We start from the raw sequence: 25187 nt of genomic DNA, 5'->3' as shown, positions 1-25187 counted from the left end.
AGAAACAAAGAAAACCCCGTTTTGGGGGGGGGGGCGAAACCATCTTGGGGGCGGGAGTGAAAAGGAATTGAATTCCTTTCATGAGGACACATAAATCAAAAACTGAAGAAGTTAGAGTCGTGATAATTGGTATTTAGAAGATCCTTTACTATTAAAGAAACAAGTATTTTTGCCGGCAAATTCACTTAGGGGAGGGGGAGAGGAGTGTGAAAGTGAAAAAAGTGAATTATTTTTATGTCAAAACTGAAGGTAATAGACGTGAACATTGGTGTTTGGAATTTCCTTTAAACATAAAGAAACACGCCTTTTTTTAGTTTTTTTTGGGAGGGGGGGATGTGTGTTAAATAAACTTAAGGGCGGTGGGGTGTAAACGGAGGTGAGACCAATTGATTTTACTGTTCATAATTTATTTATAAGGAGCCTCCGTTGCTCAGGCGGCAGCGCGCCGGCCTCTCACAGCTGGGTTCCGTGGTTGAAATCCCGGTCTCTCCATGTGATATTCGTGCTGGACAAAACGGAGGCGGGACAGGTTTTTCTCCGGATACTCCGGTTTTCCCTGTCATCATTCATACCAGCAACGTTGTCCAGTATAATTTCATTTCATTTGTCATTCATTAATCATTGCCCCAGAGGAGTGCGAAAGGTTTCGGCAGCCGGCACAATTCCTATTTATTCATTCCATTCCTGACCCTGTCGAATGACTGGAAACAGGCTGTAGATCTTCGATGTACTTATTCTGATCATAAACCGATCATTTTTAATCTTTTCTGGGTTCGTTTTCAAGAGCCATCTTTTCCTTCGGAGAACGTTCTTAGATTACAGTAGATTCTCCTGGCATATAAATAAAAATTTAAAAACATTTGAAATAAACGATAGCAATGAGATTGACCGTCCAATTGTTCACCTTTATAATAAGGTCAATAATGCACGGAAGTATGTCATTCGTATCGCCAGAAATCCCGCACACTTGCCTACGCGCAACAATGGTGCTGGTCACATTCTCAACAATGACAATGGCAGCAGATGTAATTTACCGCCAAGTAGCTGTCTTGCATCTTGCTGTGGGGTCCAGAACATATATAATAATAATAATAATAATAATAATAATAATAATAATAATAATAATAATAATAATAATAATAATAATAATAATAATAATAATAATAATAATAATAATAATATTCTGGTCCGTCGTCAAATGTGCGGACCACGCTGGAAACGGGTCCTAGACGGGTAATGACTAAGAATGCAGTCCGGCCGCGGGTTCAGTATCGCCAAGGCACCCAAGACAACACCACGCTAGATCTCCTGAAGGATTTGATCCATATTAAAAATGCTTATAGGAAAAGATGGCAAAGATTTAGGGACCCAACTGATCGGGTGGAATACCTGGATCTAGCCCGGGAAGTACGAAATAGATTGCTGGAACGAAAGATTGAAAAATGGGAGGAAACTTGCCGTAATCTATTAGAAAACAAATCAGATAGCGAATTTCGGCGGATTATATATTTTAAAAAATAAGCATTCAATTCTATATTTCATTATAATACCGTAGCGAAGCACCGGTATCTTGCTAATTTATGTATAACTTGAGTCCTGATTTTCAGGCTGTGATAGGTCGGAATGCAATCTTATTTAAGAGAGTAGAAAATATCGTCTAGTCTGCTCAATTGGTGTGCAATGAGATAAGCATAAACATAAGGTGTAAGGCTCATTAGAACCTTACACATTATGCAAATTCTCCCTACAAAACCGTAAAGCGGACTAGTCAGAACTTGATACGCGCTACATAAATTTTCATTCTAACCTGTTACAGTCTAAAAGTCCGCGTTCGAATGATACGAGTATAATATTGGCTACGCTATTAATCGAAATGGGGACGCACTCTTAGGAATTACCCTGCGCAAGGACGTATAAAATAGTGCTAGTACATTCGTCATCAGATTGACATCACATTTGTTGGCTACAAAAACCCAATCGCCGAAAATTATTCATTAATACCAAAGGTAGCAGCAGCAGCAGCAGCACCAACTACAACCATTTTTAGTACGGATGAAGTTAAAAAAATATCATCCTTACTGTTAAGTTCATGTTAGAATGAGTACTAGGGTGATTTCACTTCTTGATACAGTACATAAACCAACGATTCTTTCCTAGATATTATATTCATTAGACGAACCTGAATTTACGAAAATTTTGTGGAAGCATATGGAGTAACATTCTTTGAACCTATTCAGTATCTATACTATCGCATGCAATAAATGGTCATTTACCAGAGGCTTCATTATATATTTGAGTATTTTATCCTGGTTTTCTCTATGTAACACCTAAATGTTGTGTTCCAGAAATGCATAAAATGTTCTAGTTCTATATGCCTCTATTTCAGTGTTAGTAATTTGGAATTCGACAAACAATTTGAAATTAATGCTATAAAATCTAAGATGTATATTTCTTATAGATCGGAATTCTACCTTTTTATAACTGAAGCTGACACATGATGGCCAGCTGCGAACACCAATACCACAAACAATATGGACCTCATGGCTACACTCAACAGAACTATGTACAGCTCACTACTGGAGAAAGACACTTTGTAGTCTTTATACACTACACGTTACGTAACATGTATTGAGGAGGATGGCATCGATATCGGCATGTTTGTGACATCTTCTGACACTGATTGTACGTATCAAGTTGACTTCGTGTACGTTCAAGTGGACCACCTGAAAACTATTGCGATTGTGAAGGTTAACACGTGAAAATGTCATTAATTTGATAACGGTCATGGTTATCAAGATGTAAGCTGTGATATGAGTTTAGTTGTTATTTTTATGTAGCCAGATAATATTCTATTACGAATAACACTACAAAACGTACAATACTTTTCAACATGAGCAGTACCACGAACAATCTAGTAGTTGTTCCTACCGGTCAGAAGTTTAAATAATCGTAATAACGTTCCAATTCAAAGGCAGTGAAGTACTGTACAACCGTTGTTTGTTTGGTCGTCGAATGATCATGTCCTTGATTTTCCGTTATCCGAACTCATACAAATGTGCACCCTTGTTTCTGTGTGCGAATCTCTTGGTTTGTACCATTTTCCTCTGGATCATGATTTAATTTCGTTATACAATTCTGAACTTCGTTAAAAAACACTCTTCTTTCACTGCTTTAACTACCTTACCATAATCATGAGACCATGAGAAATGGCCACAACAAACTATTCATACACAATATAATTGTTCCTAACGAGTTAGGAATAGGTCAGATTGTTGGACTACCTTTGAATTCGAAACGAGATATTCGTGTTGTTTGTACATGAGTGCAACATCCATTTCTGTAGAATGATCTACGCGCGAGTGCGTTACCCTTTCAGCCACAATGAAAATGGTTATGTACTCCGTCTATTTAAGCGATAACTTTGAATGGTTTACATTCGAACATCTAATTTATCAGATCTGCTAACGCTAAGAGCAAAAGGGAAATCCTGATGCATCGTTAGAGTTAAATTTTCCGCCGTCGTTCACTAGGGCAATTGTAAATTACAACAGCATGAAGGAGTAGATCATTCGTATTGATATAGCGGGTGTGAAATGGTGCTGGATAGGTAAGCGAACGATACAGTTTTCAGGCTAATCGGATTGTTTCTCCCGCTCTCCCCACCTTATATGTCATGGACGAAACACCTCCTGTATGAGGATCACAGTAGAGCTTAGTTATAATGTAGTCCGCGAGGAGCAGTGATGTAAAGTTTTCGCTTGTGAAACACGCTTCGGCGACGGACAAAAGCAGTACGCCGACAACTGTGACCAGTTAAGAGTGCCCAGATAATTGGTCTGTAGGTGCACGTGTTGGGCGAAATACATCTACGGCGCAACGTGTATGGCAGCAGTGGTTATGTTAATGGATCGCAATGGGATAGGACCAACCGGACAGACAACAGTGCGGAAGAATCACCACCGAGGCGAGTTGGCCGTGCGGTTTGGGGCGTGCAGCTATGAAGTTGCATGCGGGAGATAGGGGGTTCAAACCCCACTGTCGGCAGTCCTGAAGATGGTTTTCCGTGGTTTCCTATTTGCACGCCAGGTAAATGTTGGGGATGTACCTCAATTAAGGCCACGGTAGCTTCCTTCCCACTCCTAGTTCTTTCCTATCCCATCGTCGCCGTAAGACCTACCTATGTCGGTGCGATGTAAAGACAAATTGTAATTGGAGGAATTACTGCGTCATTTGGACGTCCCAGACAAACCTCAGACCAACAACGGAAATTCGAGCTACTGTGGCATCACACGTTACGCAAAAATAAGTAATTGTCCACGTGTAAGTGCTTACAGTCCCGCGCTCCTGCATCTAGTACTCCGGTAACCTGACGTCATCGACGTTTAAGGCTGTAATGATGTCGGAAAGGGTCACGTAGGGCTGACGAATCACATTTTTGCCTTGGCCTCAATGATCATCGCAATCGTGCCCGATAGTGCACCGGAATGAGGGAAGTGCCCACCAGTCTCATTGTTAAGAGGCATATGAATCCAATCTCAGGTATTATAATCCGGGAAGACAGTGTCTTTCGTGTGAAATTGCCTTTGATGATTTTTAGGTCACAATGACTCCTCGACCGAATGTGAACATATTTGTCAATCCATTGGTTGCCTACTGATTTTGACGGTTGCAATTTAGAATTTTTTATTAGAACAATGCCCGTCCTCACACTACATCAATCCCCTGGGAAGCTCTCCAAGTCATTACGCTTTGACAGTAGCCCTAATAGACATGTGTGGGACGTGATTGGCAGATACGTGCCCTACTCCCCCTAGCGAACTTGAACTGTGGACTAACTAACCTTCGCGTTACAAGAAGCATGCATGCACTACAATTCCTCAGGGTCGCATTCCCTCCATACCGCACAGGATTTAACAATGTGTTGCAGTTTGAGGTGGCGACATTGTACGGATGAGTACCACATCCTAACGTGTTATCATTGCACCACTGTCTCACCAAGTACAATTGGGGAGTTGTAGTCCACACCCCTTAACAGTAATGGAAATTCAAATATACCTAATGCATTTCAGTGATTTGACATTGCACTCCTTCACGTTGCAAATACAATGTGAGTTAATGTTTAGGAAGTGGGTATAAACGGGTCTTCCCACACCTGTTTTCAAGTTCTGTTTATATATTTCAGCAATGTTGCAATGTTAAAGATGACAGATATCACAGTGATTAAAAATATGACTAAAAGGAAACTGACTATTGCTCCTTAGTACAGCCTGTAGATCCTATAGAGCTACATAGGCACACTGAAGCAATGAAAGGTATTTACCCCCCATTTTTTTTTTTTTTTTTTGCTATTGGCTTTACGTCGCACCGACACAGATAGGTCTTATGGCGACGATGTGATAGGAAAGGGATAGGACTGGGAAGGAAGCGGCCGTGGCCTTAATTAAGGTACAGCCCCAGCATTTGCCTGGTGTGAAAATGGGAAACCACGGAAAACCATCTTCAGGGCTGCCGACAGTGCGATTCGAACCTACTATCTCCAGAATACTGGATACTGGCCGCACTTAAGCGACTGCAGCTATCGAGCTCGGTAACCCCCCCCCCCACCATTCTTTAGACACGTTCGGATATATTTGAATTTGCCAATGAACATATTAATTCAATGTTCTTCACGAAATCGACGCTGAGAAACAATGTAAAAAAAAAAATATTTAATAATTGGTTTAAACTGGTACGTTTTACTATATAATTATCTATATCACATCTGAATAGGTTAGGTCTCGGATTGAACAGGCAAGGAATGCATTCAAGAGAATGAGTAAACTTCTTTGTAATAGGGACTTTTAAGATCAATTTCCGTCTCCGGTTATTTTGGTGTTATGTATTTTCTGTCTTATTTTATGGTGCCGAGCCTTGGACCGTAACAGAGATCACCACCAAACAGCTTCGATCCTCTGAGATGTGGTGCTACTGATGCCTGCTCAGGTTGACAGAATAGGTAGCACTGAAGTACTCCAACGTATGAACAAAGAGTTAGAGGTCATAAACAACATCGAAAGAAACTTGAGTACTTTGGACGTATCATTCGAAATGATAAACATAGACTCCTTCAGCTTATCTTACAACGTGTCCGACTCCATGGCTAAATGTTTAGCATGTTCGCCTTTGGCCACAGGGGTCCCGGGTTCGATTCCCGGCAGGGTTGTGAATTTTAACCATAATAGGTTAACAAGCCATACGCCATTTCATTTCATTTCTTCCAAGGTAACATTGAAGGAAGGTGAAGAGGGAGAACATTGTTGGTACGTAATCTACGAGAATGGCATGGGCTCAGTATCGCCACACTTCTCCGAGTTGTTGAGAACAAGAACCAGATCGCCCTGATGACAGCCGATATCCATTGAGGACATGGTAACAGAAGAAGAAGTGGTGTACAACTAGAAGAGTTTTGGAACTACACGCGTAAGGAATTTGTGATTTAGGAGAGGTAATTCGTTGCTTGCATATTTTTACTAATTACATTAAGATATATGACGTTTATAAGCAGCTATTTAATTGAATTACCAATCCATAGAGATAGAGGCAAACCAAGTCTATATTTAGTCCTAAAATTAGGAAGTCAACATCGACATTTACTGTTTCACATATTTACAACATTTTCAAATTATGGCAAAATATTTAGAATAACTCTATAAAAGGGGTCATTGACACAACATCTGCCTTTCAAACATCATGTACTTTATTAGGTATATTAATAGAATAGTCGGTATTACACTCATGGGGTTCACACCACCTCATGTGACTTTCGTGAACACTTTTTCCTTTACATATTCCATTCATAAGCCTTCTTATATTCATACTGTATAACAGTAACAATAAATTTGTTTTTACTTATTAAAATACTGATTTTTCTATTCAAATTCAAGAATATGCGTTTCATATTTTTACATATATCCGATTCCTACAGTTTTCCATGATTAAACCGCGAGTGGTCGCTATATGAGATTTTCTCTCACATTATTTTGTATTGCGAGTTTACTTCTCAGTGATGCACGGGAGGTGAGTTTATAAATGTCGTGAGTAAGGCGATTCACATTTGAAGGGTAAGCATCCTCTCCTCTAGTCGGAACAAAGATTCGTAGAAGTTCGGGCGCCCTGTGTGAGAGGTTCTCTCATCGCGCGACCACACGGTAGTTAGGGATGGGTCCAGTCAGTTCATTTGCTTGAACTAGTTAATTTGATACCGTTCATCGCCTTGAGTCGTTCAAATGAACTAGTTCAAATGAACGAGGTAGTTCATGAGCAGATGAGAAATGTGCTGTCACGTGACCAGTAACATGGCACGCCATTGGCCATTTTTGTGCGAGCTTATTTTGTCGTTCAAATGAACGAGGTAGTTCATTTGTGCTCTCGCGGCATTTCGTTCAAACGAACGAAGTCGTTCAAATGAACGAGGTAGTTGATTTGTGCTGTCTTCATCGAAACAGCTCTCGTGGCACGTCGTTCAAATGAACGAGGTAGTTTATTATGAGCTCTCTTGGCAACAGCACTAGCGACGTGAGCAGAGGTAGTTTTCCGTACCGCACGCGAGCTACTACGTAAGTTATACAACAGATGGTACATGCGTACGTCTTCGTATTCCTTTTTTTTTTTTTTTTTTTTGCTATTTGCTTTACGTCGCACCGACACAGAAAGGTCTTATGGCGACGATGGGATAGGAAAGGTCTGGGAAGTGGAAAGAAGCGGCCGTGAAGGCAAAAGTTAAATTTAGAGGTGAATTATCAGAATCATTCACTATAAGAACTGGACTTCGACAAGGAGACGGACTTTCACCATTGTTATTTAATTGTGCATTGGAGAAGGTTATGCGTGAATGGAACAAGAAATGCCAACCAACTATCAAGATCGGTAGAAATATTAAACTCAACTGCCTTGCTTTTGCGGACGATTTAGCATTACTTGCAAATACAATAGAAGAGGCTAAATTTCAAATTGAACAACTAGAAATTATAGCTAAAAAAATGGGATTACAAATTTCATTTGAAAAAACAGAAATGATGCCAACTTTTAAAGTTGATTTACCAGTTATTCAGCTGAACAGTAATAAAGAGATTAAAATTGTTCAGAAATTCAAATATCTTGGGGAAATAATAACATGGAACACAAATGAAAAAGAAGCAATAGAACACAGAACAACTAAATTTAAACAAGCACAAAGACTTACCTGGCCAACCTATAAAAAAATCTCTTTCGATAAACGCTAAGCTGAAACACTATAATTCCATAGTTAAACCAGAGGCAACCTATGCTAGTGAAACTTTATTCAAATTAAATGTAAAATCTACAACAGACAAATTAAAGAAAACTGAGAGAAGAATTCTTAGAACAATTATTAATAAAAAACACCAAGTTGATGGACAGTGGAGATTGTTGCCTAACAACATTGTCTATCGTGAATGTGAATCAATAATATCTACAATGCGTAAAAGAAGAATTTCCTTTTTCTGTCACATATCAAGATTAGCAGACACCAGGATATTGAAACAACTATTCGATTACTTTTTGAAGAATAAAATCAATAATAATTGGTTCAAAGAAGTTCAGGACGATTTGGAAGAATTGGGTATAACTCGGCAACAAATCAAAGACAGAAAAGAGAAGAGGATTTTGAAGAACAAAAGCATAAGTCTCAAACTAAAAGCAGTTGAACGGAAACAATATACTATATCGGACACACAAAGGGCTTTCAGGTCGGAGAGGATGAAAAAGTTCTGGGAGAAGAAGAAGAAGAAGAAATTATCTCAAATGTATTGATTTCAGTGCTCCAATGTGGGCGTAAAATATGTAAATAATAAATAATAATTAGTTAGGCGACCACTCCCAGTTGTCTCCAATTTTCCGCATAGATAATTGTTTCTTCTAATAGTGAAGAAGGCTTGTAATAAGAACCGTCGCATTTACAAGGATATTTCTGTTCTTAAAAATGATTTTGTACCGATTATTTAATGTAACACTTATTGTCATGTCAAAAAGGGAATGGAACAAACAACTTCGACATTTAATCGATAAATATTAACAAACATGAATTATTATATTTTCTTAATGAAAGGAGTGACATCTCCAAATTTGTATTTAGTCCATCGAACATTGTATATTTTATTTTCGTTATAGTATAATTATTCAGGGATAAGTTCAATTATTCGTAATTTTATCAAGGAATAATAAATAGGTTTTTAAACTTTTCTTTGATTGTCATTTTGCCGGAAAAATATTGCATCCTAAATTTCCCTCCGTTCATTTATGCCTTTAAGTTAGTTATGTGTTATATTATGGTCTTTTGTCGCGAACGCACCATGGCCCTGGGAGGCCATTGGTTTGATTCTTTGGAACGGGGGAGTGCAATAGATCCTTGCATGGTCGAAATAGCTTTTGCTCACCCATCACTTTGAAGTTTTTTTTTCTTCGTTTTCTAGATGAGGTGGCATTTGACTCTAGACTAAAAAGGCGTGGGTGGTATGGTTGCAGTATCTTGCATAGGACCGGACTCGAACCAACATGCACTCAGTTACAAAGCTAGGCGGCTAGTACGACATTCTATGAACTTCGTACTTCATCGTCTTGCGGAGGGCCTAGCACGAGCAGAAAACAGATGCCCAATGCCCAGCGGCGCCGCCAGCCTCCCTAGGTGGAGAAAAGGCATCTACGAGAGACAGATAAACTTTCTAATTTTTTATAACTCTTCTTCCTGCTCCATCACCAGTTGAGAAATGTGCTGTCATGTGATCATTAACACGGCACGCCATTGGCCATTTGCGTGCGTGCTTATGTTTCGTTCAAATGAACGAGGTAGTTCATTTGTGCTCTCGCGGCATTTCGTTCAAATGAACGAGGTAGTTCATTTGTGCTGTCTTCATGGAAGCAGCCCTCGCGGCATTTCGTTCAAATGAACGAAGTCGTTCAAATGAATTAGGTAAAGCTATCTTAGCAACAGCACGAGAGGCGCAAGAGAGATAGTATTCCGTGCCGGACTTGAGCTAGTACGTAAGTTTTACGATAGATGGTGCTTGCTTACATCGTCCTCTAATATGCCGTATGCTCGCGTGAACGACTCGTTCAAAATATTTGAACGAACTCGTACTAGTTCAAATAAACGAGTCATTCAAATGAACTAGTTAGTTCATGAACGACCCAACTCTATGGGTAGTTCAGTCCAAGCAGTGGCCAGAGCAGGTCGACCGGTTACACAGCGCTCCGTGTGAAGTTAAACAGCCAAGTGTTAGAGTATCGTACCACTTAGTGACGTTTGAACACTTAAATTACTTAAGTAGTGAAAGTTTAAACAGTACCCGTAAGGAAAACAATGCAACAAATCAGGAAGAATACGCTGAAATGTACCTTTCCACGGAATCAAACTCGTCCATCTGCAGCCGAAATTCATGTATGGGTATCAGAGACATTGAAGGTCAACATGGATCAGTTGGAAGCTCTTCAACTGGATGCCACCACAAACTCAGTATATATAAAGGTAATCTCACGAAATATATTAGATAGATTGCTGAATAACCATGCTGGACAAAGTAGTGTTTCCTTGTTTAATGGTGAACGGGTTCCAGTGGAAATAACTGAAGGCGGCATAGAGGTTACGAGAGTCAGACCTTTTAGTATTCCTCCAGAAATTCCTAACGAAAATATTGGTACCCATTTCTCCAAGTATGGTATTATTAAAAGGATCACAGATGAATATTTGTCCAAACACTACAAACGTCCTGTTGCTAATGGAATTAGGCAAATTCAAATTGAATGAACAAATTCCGTCCTTTATTACTGAAGAAGGGTTTCGAGGTCAAGTTATCTACGACGGACGAGAAAAGACGTGCGCGATATGTAATGCCCCCGATCACCTCCGCAGTGCATGTCCACGGCGCTCATACCCTATGATGCGCCTGGAAACACTTCGTACGACTACTCAACCACTATCTTTATCGGTAGTTCCACCCACAGCCAAGACGAACAGCAGAGAAAACTAGATAATGCAGATTTCCCTCCGTTATCGAATACGCCATTAAAAGATAAGCACAACACGGAGAAAGTTGCATTAAACACCCCAAATACTAGAGTCACAACACAGCACAGAGCCGGTTAGCCAGCCCCAGGCGCTAGAAAGTAAACAAAGCTGTGAGGCACTGCGGCCGCTCACGCAGGCAAACATGTCCCGGGAACAGGAATCACAACAAAATAATCAACTTCAGAATGACTGATACACTTACAAACAGCAAGTAGTTCTGATGTTAGCCAACAGGACATTATTTACATGGATACGGAACTTCGTATTGGACAAGATATTGAGAACACACCGATAGATGACGGGCACATAAGTGGAATGTCAACTCAGTCTAGTGAAGATTCTCTGCAGAACATCTACGATGGGACACGTAAACAGTCGACCCTTGATATCCCATTATACTCTCCAACAGGAGAGACTGGTGAACTCAAGGCGCCTTGAATCGATGGTTAGAGGATGTAGACAACGTCGAAGAGAAAGAGTCAGACAATACAGGGAGGGAGATCAGTAACTCGCCTTCTATCGAAAATCCACTTTCGGTGAAGAACCCCTCTAAACTAAAAATAGCACGGTCCTCAAAAGGGGCCACACATAAGGCAACCCAGCCATACACAAGCCCCAAGGACCTAAGATTAAAACAGTAGACACTCCTCAGGTTGTTCAGGTGATCGATGCTGCACATGCGACATAGCCTAACCACTTTTGTTGTTATGGCAATGTTATTAACGTATACGATAATGACACGGAATATAAACTGTATACAAACTGTAAATAAGCAACTGTTTCTAAAACAACTCATCCGAGACCAGGACATTGATATTGCTCTACTACAGGAAGTTTCATCCATCGCACTGCAGCCCATTCCTGGCTACGAAACTCTTGTAAATGTAAATGAGAATAAACGAGGTACCGATATATTCATTAAGGACAGCATCCCATACACTGACCCTACCTTTCTCTTGAATGCGCGAGGGATCAGCATACGTGTTAGAGATCTACCGGTTGTTAATGACTATGCACCTTCAGGTTCGAAGGCCAGATCTGAAAGACGATATTTTTTTACAATAGATATCCTTCCTCTTATTCAACAGTTCCGAGGTAACATGATACTTGGGAACGATTTTAATGCCGTCATGTCAGCGAAAGACCAAACTTATTCTGAACTTTCAGAAGACCTAGACCTTGCTGATAGATAATAGAAGTAGAGGGCACAGAGTTCTTCCGCCTTGTAGAAATGTAACAGAGGAACTTAAGATATTAGGAGTGATATTTTTCAATAGCGTGCAGAAGATGATTCAGAAGAACTGGTCTCATGCCCTCACCACTGTAAAAGGCATTCTACAACAAGCTAAATATAAATTACAACTCCTACAGCACAGAATACAGTATGTGAACATATATATGCTCATCGAGACATCGGGAACTGCAGACGTGTGAGTAAGACGAGGTGCGCAATATGGGAATAACGCTACAGCAATACAGGATGAGAATTGGAAGATGACATGGTGCAAGAGGGAGTTGGAAGGAAGGTGGACCTGAGAGAGGGAGAGAAATTAGTGGTTATAAAGGACGGTTGGAGATTATGTTGTGTGCGGCGGTGATTGCGACAATGCTGGTGGTAGGAGGTATAGAAATGAACCCGGAGCCAAACCAGGGACCGTTCGGATGGGAGGAACTTGAAGAGATCAAGATAGTGGTGAAGGAAGCGAGTAAAGGAGATGAAATAAAGGAAATGATGCAGGAACACCAGGCAAACCAAACGCAGGAGATGAAGGACTAAAAAAAATTTATAAAAGAAGAAATTGGTGGGCTAAATGATAAGGTAGTGGAGATAGAAGATGAGTTGGGGGAGCTTGAAAAAGAAGGTGGTGGTACTGGAAGAGGAATTGACAGCAATGAAGAGAGAAGTGAGGTTAGCGAGGAACGAATCAGCAAGAAAAAATATGTTTGTGTATGGTGTACCTGAGGAAGGAACAGAATCGAAAGTGGAATTAGTATTGAAAGTGGTGGACATAGTTTCGAACAAAATGAAAATAAACTTTTCTGAAGTTGATATAGATGATATATATAGAGTAGGAAGAAACAACGGTCATAGGCCGCTGAAGTTAAAGCTAATTTCAACCCTGATGGCAGATATAATTCTTAGGAATGCTGGAAATCTAAAAGGATCGAACATTTATTTGAAAGCTGAGACAGAGAAAGAAGACAGGATGCGGTTGGATGTCTATAAGCGGCATATTTGGCGGGCTAGAGCTCAGGGATTGCGAACCAAGATTGTGGGGAGGTGTCTGGTAATTTCAGGCAGAAATTGGTCGCGATCTTGGACTCAGAAGGAACTGCTGAGGATGGAGAAATGTGAGGAAGAAATGAGTTGCAGAAATCGAGAGCAGGGCGACATCAGTATGGAGAAGGAAGAGAGAAGACGGGACTGCGGTGTCAGCGGTCAGGTGGCGTAGACAGCAAGAGTCCTTGGTGAGTCAGAACAACCCAGGAAGGAGTGAATCAACAAGTAGGACACTAGACCGAAGTGAAGTGGATACAGGTAGTGAAGAGGTGACGGGAAGGGAAAGCAGTCAGGGTAGTGACCCAACCTCCCCGAATAAGAGAAATGCAGAAAGAAACCTGGAGAGAAAACAGGCGTGGAATAAGGCGAGACCGTTTAAAAGATCTATGGGGTGGGAAAAAAGGCTCTGGCACGGAAAAGGAGAAGATTGGGGGGGGGTGGAGAAGAAAGGGAGGGAAGGGGAGAGTGACGTGGTGGAGCCAAAAGGAAGAATTACGAGAAGTAAGGGGGGAAGTGGTGAAACGCAGAAGGATAGAGAGGGAGGGGGAGGAAATAAATAACTAGAGATGGCGATAGGGGTGCTGAATATTGAGGGGTTGATGGGGAAGTTAGGGAATAGGGAAATTGTGGATCTAGTGAAAGATTTTGATATAATTGCGCTAGTAGAGACGTGGTTAGGGAAAGGGGTTGAAATTACATGGGACGGTTATAGAGTAGTTAACGTGTTAAAAAAATAGGGAAGAGAGGCCGAAACCCAGGGGCATAGTAGTTTTAATAAGAAATGAGGTAGCGGAATGGGTGGAGACGTTACAGACTGGGGTAGAAGGGGGAGTGTGGCTGAGAGTAAAAATGGGGAAGGGGGCAGCGGAAGCAATTTGTCTGGCACTGCTGTATAACCATCCGAGCGATTCAGTTTATGCTAATAAATATTTTTTGACGAATTGATTGAAGAAATAAATACAATTAAAGGGATATATGTAGAAGATGGGATGATCTTATTGGGGGATTGGAATGCGAGAGTGAGCAATAGGGTACCGGTGTACGGGAAGGAAGTAAAAGTAGAAGGGGAACTGCAAAGGAAGAGTAAGGATAATGTTGTAAATAGTTATGGAGAAAGGTTATTAGAGCTGTGTGCTATAGAACATTTATTTATTTTAAATGGGTGGATGAAGGGGGATAGTGTGGGAGATTTGACGTATATTACAACAAATGGAGGAAGTGTAGTGGATATAGGTATAAGCTCAGAGATAGCGTTAAGGAGAATAATAAGTTTTGAGGTGTTAGAATGTGGGTTAACGGAACATATGCCTATCAAAATAAAATTGAGAACTTTGGTTGCTGATGAGAAGGAAAAGATGGAGGAAAGTAGGGAGAGATATAGGAATGGAGGATGGAAGTATCTATGGGATGACAATACTAAAGAGAAATCGGGACGGCATTTGAAAGAGGAGGGAGATATATTAAGGGTAGGAATTGAAAGGGCGGCAGAAGGGAACGACATGGATAGCGTGGTAAAATTAATAGAATTCCCTGTATGGAGGTTGGGAAAGAAAGTAAGGAGGAGGGTAGAGGGAAAAAATAATAAAATGAATGGATGGTTTGATGAAGAATGCAGGAGAAAACGTGAGGTTGTAATGAGAGCCCTAGCGGAGTTTAGGAAGGAGGGTGAGCAAGAAAAGAGGAAGGAATATTGTAAATTGAGAAGGGAATATAAGGAGGTATTGAACGAGAAGAAAAGAGGATGGAAGGAGGCGGAAGCTAATAAAATAAATAGATATTGTAGAGAGAAGAAATTTGAGAGGATATGGGAGGTAATAAACATGATCAGAAGAACGAAACCGGTGGGGAAGGGGGATAAAATAGGAGAAAACGAGTGGCTTAGGCATTTTAAAAGGCTTTTAGAAGGGGAGGGGAAATTGGGTAGAGAATTAGACAAGTCATATATAGGAAGTGAATTGGAGGTAGGCATTACAATTTTGGATGGGGAGATAACAAGCCAGGAGGTAATTAGAGTATTAAAAAATGCTAGACCCAAGGCTGCAGGAGGTGTGAACGATATTCCCAATAGTGTATGGAAGGAGTTTGGGGCAAATGAATCGATGTTGAGGGGGATCGTGAAGTTCTTTAATAGGTTGCTGGAAAAGGGGAAATTTCCTAGAGAATGGAGGAAGGGGGTATTATGCCCTATTTATAAAAATAAAGGAGCTAGGAGCGATCCTAACAACTGTAGAGGAATTACACTCCTAGACTCGTTGTCGAAGGTGTACACAGGGGTTTTGGCGAATAGGATAACAAGTTGGGCGGAACAGTACGGTAGGATATCTGAGTTCCAAAATGGATTTAGGAAAGGAAGGTACACAGTCGATAATGTTTGGATTCTGGACACTTTGATTACAAAGTATGTGAGGATAGCAGGGCGTAAATTATATGTAGCAGCGATTGATTTAGAAAAAGCCTTCGATACGGTCAGAAGGGAGGCGCTATTTTTAAGACTAAGGGAGGTTGGAATGTCGAAAAAAATGAGGGTGGCAATACAGACAATTTATGAGGAAGTGTTTGTGATGATTAAATTGCAGGATGGAAGGTTGAGTAAGTATTTTGAATCGAAGAGTGGGGTGAGACAGGGGTGTAAACTATCCCCGATATTATTTTTATTATTTATAAATAATATTTTAGAGGGTCATGGTGGAGAGGCATGGCAGTGCCCTTGGATAGGACAAATGGAGGTTCCGGGGTTGTTATTTGCGGATGACCTATTGATTTTGGCGTTGACGGAAAGTGGATTGCAGAAAGTGTTGGACAAGGTAGTTGAGTATACTAGGAAGTGGTCTCTCAAAGTAAATGCAAGGAAGACTCAGATAATGGTATGTAGGAAAAGGGGTGGGAGAAAGAATAAGGAAGTTTGGAGGCTAGACCAGGAAAAAATTAGACCAGGAGGAAAAATGGAGTATCTAGGTGTAATAATTAGTAAGAATGGTTCTTGGAAAAATCAGTGTAGGAACGCAAAATTCAAAGGTAGAGGATCACTTGCGGTAGTGGGGGTTTTAGAGAAGAAATTCCCAGATGTTAAATACAAAATTCAGAAAACGGTGTTCAAATCACTGGTAATGGGCAAAATGCTATTTGGGGTCGAAGTATGGGGAATGGAGGAGGGCAGGGGTGAACTAAACCAGGTGATGGCGAAATTTAGTAAGATTATGATGGACCTACCGAACTGTACAGCCAATGCCGGTGCCAGATTAGTCTGTAAAGAATCGATAGAGGTTGAAATAGCTAAGAGGGTGTTTAAATATTGGATTAGATTGGAGGAAGGGAAGGGCGGGGCATTAGTACAAGAAACGTTTAATTTTCAGAAAGGAATGACGAATGAAGGTTACTGGGTGAATAAGTGCAATAAGTGGTTACAACAGGTTGGTTTGGGGGAATATGGAGAGGCCTGGGGGGGGGGGGGGTAGGAATAAATGGGTATGGGAAAGGATAAAGGGAAGACTACTAGATATTGAAAGACAGAGCTTAATAGGGGAATGTAGAGAGAGAGAGTCTCTTTATCAGTATTAAATAAATTGGTGGAAGTAATAAACCCGAAAACGGAGTTCGAGGGTAGAAGGGATAAGAGAGGTTTGTATTGGTAGGTATTGGGGGTTCCGAGGAACAGGGGATGGATAGGCAGTGAGAATAGTGATAGATGTGTGTTGTGTTGAGGGACGTGGGAGGATCTGCATATTTTTAATCAATGCCGAGCTTTGGAGGAGATAAAGATTAAACTACTAAGTAAGAAGGAGCTGGATTTGATAGGGGAAAGTTATAAGATGGCATCTTGGTTATGTAGAGAGTGGGAGAAAGGAACGAATATAGCGAAATTCTTAAATGTGGCCAGAGAAATTGAAAGAAATTGAGGGAGTAACAGGGGATGTGCAGATAATGTGGTTCTTGCCGAGGGAGGAAGGGGGAGGGCATTCTGCTCAGAGGAATGGATATCCGCCCTGAGCAGATGCGGGAAGGGGATGATATCAGAAAAGGGGACTGTAGTGTTAGGGGAAAGGGGGTGAGCACCTTGCCCTGTGGAAAAGGCGATCCGCCTGGGGCAGGGTGTTGGGAAGTAGATAGGGAAGTAGTAGGATGGAAGGAGGTGATAGATTAATGACTTGAGGAATATGAGAGCAGAGGTGTTTAAGAGAAGAGTTGGTAATAAGGGAAAGACTGAGAAAATTAGGTTAAGAGTTGAGAATAGGGGAGGTTGAGTTGGCTTGAGGGTAGTGTAAATTTAAGAAGCTGTTATATAGTTTAAGTTTACCGTGGATGGTTGTAATGAAGCTTAGGTAAAAAAACAAGTAGTGAGATGGCTGAGCGAACTAATGAACTTGGAATGGAGTACTATTTGTTTGTGTGTATATGAGGTGTAAAAAAAAACAAAAAAACAAGTATTTGTGTGAGGAGGGAGGATAAAGATGGTGTGTGTAATAGTAATTTAGATAGATTAAGGGGGACTGTAGTTAAGGAGAAAATGTTGGCAGTATAAAAATCAAGTCTAACAGTTTGAGGCAAGTGTGGTGTTGTAGATTGTGAAGACTGAGTGAACTGATGGACTTGGAATGGAAACTGTCTGTTTGTGTGTAAGTGAAAAAAAAATTGTTGATGTTAAAGTCTTAAGTTCAAGAAGGTGAGATGTAGTGGGCGGGAATAGTGCGAGAGAGGAGAAGGTGGCGTATCAAGGGAAGAGGGAGGGGTTGGGGCTTGACCCAACCCAAAGAAGCTAGGCTTTAGCATGTCTGCACGGCAAGAAAAGAAAAAGAAGAGGGAAGGTAGTGAGCTCACAATGAACAGAGAAGGTGTGACGTATATAGCGGAAGTGTGTGACAAGCCATGTGATGGGTCTGATTTCCGCCAAGCTGGCTTGTCACACATGGTAGGTAAGGAATACATTGTCAGCAGGTGTAGGTGAGAAATAAGATCAGTTCTCACGTGGCGAGGCTGGTCCCTGCGATCAACGGGTTGGTGGGCATGTATTCCATACCAGGGCTGAAGCAGAGACCAGTCTACTATTTTTTTTCTAGGTGGTTGGTAGGAATAGGGGAATAGGGAAATAGGGTAATTTGTAGTGCGGTGCTTCCTGCACGTTTGCCGGCTATCCGCGTGCGTGTGGGAGGACACTGAGTAGATTTAGAGGTAAATAATTTAGCTAAGTATTTTTAGGAGAGATGTAGTGCCTAGTGTTTGTTTGTTTGTTCTTTTTGTTTTTGGGTTTCGCTCTGTCTGTCTTTATTACCTGTAAAGCCGATGGTGTATTCTAGGGTGGGTAATAAAGATATGTATGATATGATATATATGCTCAGCATATCTTGCCTATGCCACGAACAATAGGCATTCGGATAGCTTCAGCAATAGGATGGTACATATGGCAGGGTGCCATATTCCGGAACAGTAGAGCTACACTTTCACTAGCTAGATCTGAAGGAGGACTCGCTCTTGTTGACGTGCATACAAAAACTAAAGGCGCTCTTCCTTAAACGGAATTTGCAATTTATGCAATCACCTGGACACCCTACATCAAAAATATTCCTCAAGCAATAGTGCAACCCCGGTGAAGATAGTAATCACCTGCAGTGTATGATATCAATCACCACGCGCCGCATGCAAGATACTTGTGAACTGAGTTATCTTCCCCGGGACCTCTTTACATCTACAGAAATAACAACGAAGACGTTGTACGCCCATGTGCTCCGACAACAATATCAAGCCCCTGACATCACGAAGACGGCGCTGATTGTCAACTGGTACCGTGTCTGGAGGAATGCATCGAATCGTGCAGTTCCCGAAACACCTCGGGACACATGGTACAGGGTAATCCATGATAAAATACCAACGAATAGTAAGCTACACCGCATCCATATGAAGGAAAGCGAGTTGTGCACGTTCTGTAGGAACTGTAATGATACCATACATCACAGACTTCCTCAGTGTGAAATCATCCAAAAGATGTGGAGAAAATTTAGGAGGCTATTACAAACCGTTATAAATCAGTCCGACGTCTACATTGCATCTGACTGGCTGATAAGTCCAAACTTTAGTTTGAGGCCATCTGAACTGAACAGTGCAGTAGTGCTGCTACTAGGGTGTTATGTGCACAGCGTGTTACACACTAAAAATACACATATACACATATACATAGACGTGTATGTGTGTGTGTGTCCATATATTTCGCATTGTAGCCGCAACTACCACTACAGACCACTTACGTTTGTGTGTGATATTAGCCATGATTCTCCCATCGTACACTGTAGTGGTTGCGTGTGTGTAGCTGTGGTGGTGTGGGAGATGTGGGGATTGAAATTGGCTGATTTCATCATTGAATGTATTAAAATGAGTGAAAATATACTGGAAGGATCGGAGTGAGAATGTACTCTAGTAGGCTGTAATGTGTACTCCTTGGTTTTATATACCATCTTTGATTAATCTCGCAGGATTATGATGATCTTAGAACCATAACAGTTTGCTTCTTGAGTACATCTATGAGTATTTTCTGTAATTCTTGAATATAAAACAGATACTTACTGAAATAGCTCCTTAATAATATCATTGAGGCAATAATCGTAACCGGAAAAGAAAATGGAAAATCGGTTTTCATACTAAGAATTCCATTGATCTAAAACTATTTGGCAAGAAATAAATTTAATAATAAATCCTCGTTGTCAATACAATGTTTTTTTAACTTTATTTTTAGAAAAGTGACATGTTTTTTCTTTTCTATTTCTATTCTAAGCTATTATGGTAAAACACATGATAATCTTAATACTATCAAACAATGACATATATTAAAAACAATGTCATATTAAAATTTTGAAGAGTTAAGGTGACTGAATCCATCAGATGTAAACAGTCTTTTCTTAAAAAAGAAACACAGTTCGTGTATGTCTTAATTGTTGAATAATAAAAGTCCGATTGAATTTTTAATGTACAAAATGAGTTAAGAAGATGATCATAGCGTGCTAAAATTGGAGTTAAAACTTGAAATACGTCGATGTGATCTCATGTTGCAAGCCTTGAGTATGTGATTATATGATCAAGCAGGGCTTTTGTTTTAGGTGGAATAACTCAATGTTGAATTATGTGGCCGGACAATTCGTGCAATCCATGTTATTTGGGAGATCTCCCGAAAGCATCTGGAAACAAAGTATGGTAAAATCAAAAGGTCAGATAAATTTAAATATCTTGGTGACTGGATACAGCCGAATGGGCTTCATAAAGAAGCAAAAAGGGAAGGGACAGAAAGATGGAGTTAGCCTATAGATTAGTGCAGAATAAATACAATAAAAACAATATCTTACAGAGCAAAGATCATACACTATCACACCGTTATAAAGCCAGAGGTAATTTACAGTTCAGAATGTCTGATACTGAATAAGAAAGGGGAAATGGATGAGCTACAGAAGAAAGGAAAAGAAAAATCGTCAGAAAGATCTTAGGACACGGAAAAAGAGGGGATGATACATGGAGGAATAGGAGAAATGAAGATCTACACGGGCAGAGAAGATCACAGACACAATACGTAAGAGGAGACTGAAGTTTTAAGGGCATCTCATCACAAGAATGAACGAGAGTCAACTAAGAAAGAAAATCTTTAACGACATCATTAAATTAAAAGTACAAGAAAATTCATGGAGGAAGCTGGCATCGATCCAAACGAAATATTTTGTGAGGTATGTGTTCCGAGCTAAAAAGTGATAAATTCAAGGGGTTCCAGGAAAAAACGAAAAGCCCAAGAACATATGTTGAGAGGAGAGGAACCGCAGAGAAATTATGAAGAAGATAAAAGGAATAACCAGCAAGCCAATTTTTACCGTGGTCCAAAGTCGGCCAAAATCGAAGAAAGAAGAAGAAGAAGGAATAAATAAATCAGTGCTTCTAAGTCTACTTAGAAGCTTTCAATTTTATATGAAGGGAAGGGCAGCTAATGACTAAAAGACCAAAATATGTTGTGGGCATTTACCCTTTATTGACAGAAGTACAGAGATTTATAATAAAATGACAAAACTTTTAGTAACCAATGGTCGTGCAGTTAGTGCCACCGGTGATCATACAATCGATATTGATCTCAGAAAGAGATTTCTCAACCACAGAGCGCACCTCCTTAGCGACGATTTGCACCACTACGTCGTGGAAGAGTGTGGTAACGACATCAGCGATGGTGTCAACCAACAAATCCAAGATTCCAATTGGGCCGTGGACAGTCAGGTCGACTTTCCTGTAAAATAGAGAATTCAAATTAAGAGCAATCAGATTTAAAATACTGTTCTCTACTTGAATACAGCGTACAATGTCGTAATTGAAGAGCACCCTGAGAATATGAGATTTTCAAAAATTGGGAACATGGGTCTCTGTTTTAATGAAAATAACCACGAAAATTTACAGGTCATCGCTTTGAAAAGGAAATTTCTCAACAGATGAAAAGATGCTTACAGTTGCGCACTTCTGCTCTTTTCCACCTGGCCTCCAATTTCGAATCATCCGCCTACATATACAATAGTATTGTGAACTATAAATGACGAAATTGTATTATATAGAAAAGCGAATAATATTAATAATAATAATAATAATAATAATAATAATAATAATAATAATACCGGGCAAGTTGGCCGTGCGCGTAGAGGCGCGCGGCTATGAGCTTGCATCCGGGAGATAGTAGGTTCGAATCCCACTATCGGCAGCCCTGAAGATGGTTTTCCCTGGTTTCTCATTTTCACACCAGGCAAATGCTGGGGCTGTACCTTAACTAAGGCCACGGCCGCTTCCTTCCAACTCCTAGGCCTTTCCTAGCCCATCGTCGCCATGAGATCTATCTGTGTCGGTGCGACGTAAAGCCCCTAGCAAAAAAAAAAATAATAATTTATTGTCTCCGAGGAGGTCTGGTGCACGTCTGAGAGTATGAGGTCCAATATAAGTTGAAATCTAATGTTAGAAACGGAACAAATACCCAGTCCCCGAACCAGAGGAAATAAGCGTCGAAGGTTACAATCCCCCCAACCGGGCGCGAATCAAACTCTGGAACCCTTGGACCTAAGGTCACCATCTGACTAGTTAGCCACGAAAGCGGTTCTCTTTGCTAATGAAACTTCATCAAAGCAGGTTCATTTGCGAAAAGTACTCACCTCGTTTCTCGGTATGGAATTCGATGGATTATTTCAATTACTATCCTGCTAGGGAAAAGAAACTCAGAAGAGAATGTTACTACCATCAATCTACCTGTCATCTCATGGTCAGTTGTTTCCCTATAACGGGAACTTGCAGTTTCCAACTTGGTTCTTCATCAGTCTTTAGGCGAACGTCATTGGTAATTACCGGAATAATAATTACCTTTATGAAAGGCTCATCTTTCAAGATTTACAAGTAATAATAGTACTTCACAAACAACTAAGCTGTGTAATTATAGTAATTCGCACTATGTTCTTTCTTCCACTACAAGTGCTCTATTTTGTGTAATAATAATAATAATAATAATAATAATAATAATAATAATAATAATAATAATAATAATAATAATAATTCATTTAATGTTATTTTTAAGCCCAATGGACTACGTTTTGCGGGTTTCAGAGATGAGGAGAATCCAGAATTTTGTGAAGCAGGAGTTATTTTACGTGTCGATAAATCTACCAACACAACGCTGTTTTACTTCAGCCATTCCAGTTATCACAGGGATGAGCCGGGTGCGAGCCCACTAACTTTGGCTCAGAAAGTCACCGTCAGAGCTACTCAGCCTACAAATAATAATAATAAAAATAATAATAATATTTTACATTTCTCGGAGACGCCAAGGTAAAATAAGTAGTGGCGATAAATGAGAGAGCTCAACGGCATACAGGTGGCTCAAATTACCCGTCTTTCTTTTTTGTTACAAGTTGCTTTACTTCACACCGACACAGATAGGTCTTATGGCTATAATAGGACAGGAAACGGTTGATGTGAAAATGGGAAACCACGGCAAACCATCTTCAGGGCTGTCGATGGTGGGTTTCGAACCCACTATATCCCGAATACTGGATACTGGCCGCATTTAAGCGATTGCAGCTGTCGAGCTCGGTAGCCCGTCTTTCTATATTTCCTTCTGGTAATTTGTGTCCCATTCCCAATTAATTTCAATTATCTCCTACTTCTCATGGTAACTTATGAAGGAAGTATCTAATAAATATTCGTATAGGTCGTACAACGTATTCACTTTGGGATATAAATATTGTTTCTTAACTCACCCTGCATCTGTGATCTTCAGATCATCGAGGATGATTTCCATAGTGTCCACATCGAACTTGAGGTGGAGATAAATCTTTAGATTTTTGATGTCTCCAACGACTTGACCTCTAGGGCCGATGTTCATGATCTCAGCAACGAAGTCTCCATCGAGCTACAAAATTGAATAAATATTAGGACAAGGTTTCAGACTAAAGAGTTTTGTCTCTAAAAGATACATTTGGCAGAAATTTGCTTTTGTATAAATATTCCAATATGTATTGATATACTATGTATATACCTCAAAGTTCACTTAGGCATTACGTTATGCTAAAAGAAGTATGGTGTTTTTGCTGTATTTTTGTAAGCTACAGATACCTTATGAAATACCGTTAAAATAACTGTTAGTGGTATATAAAGTGTAATGCTTCAAATAATTTGTTCTAAAAATGTGTATTTCCATTATGATGTAATTATTAGCCACTGTGTAATCAGACCAATGGAATACATAGACTTACAGAAATGTTGTTCTGTTATATACTGTAGTTAAGTTGAACGAGTGGACCACTGCAGATAAACATAGCATTTATCCCAATTGACAATTGTTTGAAAGGAGAAATGGGACTGTCGATGATCTTTGCATGAGTTAAAATTAACATTTAAAGTTGATCACAGGAAATCCTGTTTAGAAGTACCGATTTGAGTTTTTGATGGGATATGTTGGTATTTAAACTGAACACAACTCAGTATTTAGTTAAGAAATGAAGCAGGCCATGAGACTGTGTAATGTTTCGAGAAGCATAACAATGACATGACATAATTATTTACAATAAATGTATTGGTAAGGGAAACGTGACAAATGAGATAAATTCATTCATAAGTAGGTAAACATTATACAATGAAGATAAAGTGTAAATGGAGTTTGGTAAAATGAGATTTGTGGAATTTCTATCTGAAAATCCAGTCCAGTCGTTGATTAGCTTCCTGAAAGTAAATATTGCTCTGCTTCATGAATGTACCCACACTGAGGGAGGAGAGAGTTATGATGATGCAGAAGCAGACAGAAACGTGATAATCATACAGTAACTATCAACTGGGATTAGATTATGTCATTGACGATGAACTTCTATACAAATGTTGAGAATGATTGCAATGATTGTTGAGTAATGCATCGCGGTGAGAGGACAAAATAACTATTCAATGGTAGTTTAGGAAGAGCTAAGTATGGGAATATTTTATGTGCGGTAGATGACAGTAGATACCTAACCCTACCAGCACAGTTTGTGAAGTATTGACAGCATCATATAAACTGTACTATGACCGTCCAATTGCTAGTGAGTCAGCTGTTGAGCCATTGAAGGTCATTATAAAGAAATGATTAACAGGAATTACTCGGAAATACGTCCAGCTGGGTCAATACCTAGAATAACTCGCCCATTCAGACAGGAAATTGGATGTATATAAGATGAGGAATGAAATTCCTAAGCTCAAAACTCCGTGGTCACCGCACGCTTACAGTCACGAAATATTATGTTATATGTGAGCAGAGATGAGCAGAATGAGTTTACATTCTCAACAGTATTAAGAAGTAAGTCGACTATATGATATTCAGGTCCAGCGATG

The 25187-nt window shown here is 40.1% G+C and overlaps 2 protein-coding genes across 2 annotated transcripts in view; both read right to left on the bottom strand.

Annotated features, from left to right (window-relative positions):
* The window catches only part of LOC136876388 (mite allergen Der f 7), a 37078-nt gene extending 34478 nt beyond the window's left edge, over nucleotides 1–2600 (bottom strand). The window contains exon 1 of the mRNA XM_067150302.2: nucleotides 2472–2600. Within this exon, the coding sequence (XP_067006403.1) occupies nucleotides 2472–2542 (71 nt within the window). The 5' untranslated portion in view covers nucleotides 2543–2600. The remainder of the gene's footprint in view (nucleotides 1–2471) is intronic.
* Nucleotides 2601–21312: 18712 nt separating this feature from the next.
* The window catches only part of LOC136876382 (uncharacterized), a 28599-nt gene continuing 24724 nt past the window's right edge, over nucleotides 21313–25187 (bottom strand). The window contains exons 4-5 of the mRNA XM_067150287.2: nucleotides 23588–23739; nucleotides 21313–21585 (exon numbers count right to left, since the gene is read on the bottom strand). Coding sequence (XP_067006388.1) covers nucleotides 21378–21585; nucleotides 23588–23739 — 360 coding nt within the window. The 3' untranslated portion in view covers nucleotides 21313–21377. The remainder of the gene's footprint in view (nucleotides 21586–23587; nucleotides 23740–25187) is intronic.

This window comes from Anabrus simplex, chromosome 1 (genome assembly GCF_040414725.1).
Source record: "Anabrus simplex isolate iqAnaSimp1 chromosome 1, ASM4041472v1, whole genome shotgun sequence".
NCBI classification, from domain to species: Eukaryota; Metazoa; Arthropoda; class Insecta; order Orthoptera; family Tettigoniidae; genus Anabrus; species Anabrus simplex.
Note: the sequence above shows the minus strand (reverse complement) of the source record. Positions and strands in the feature narration are given on the sequence as shown.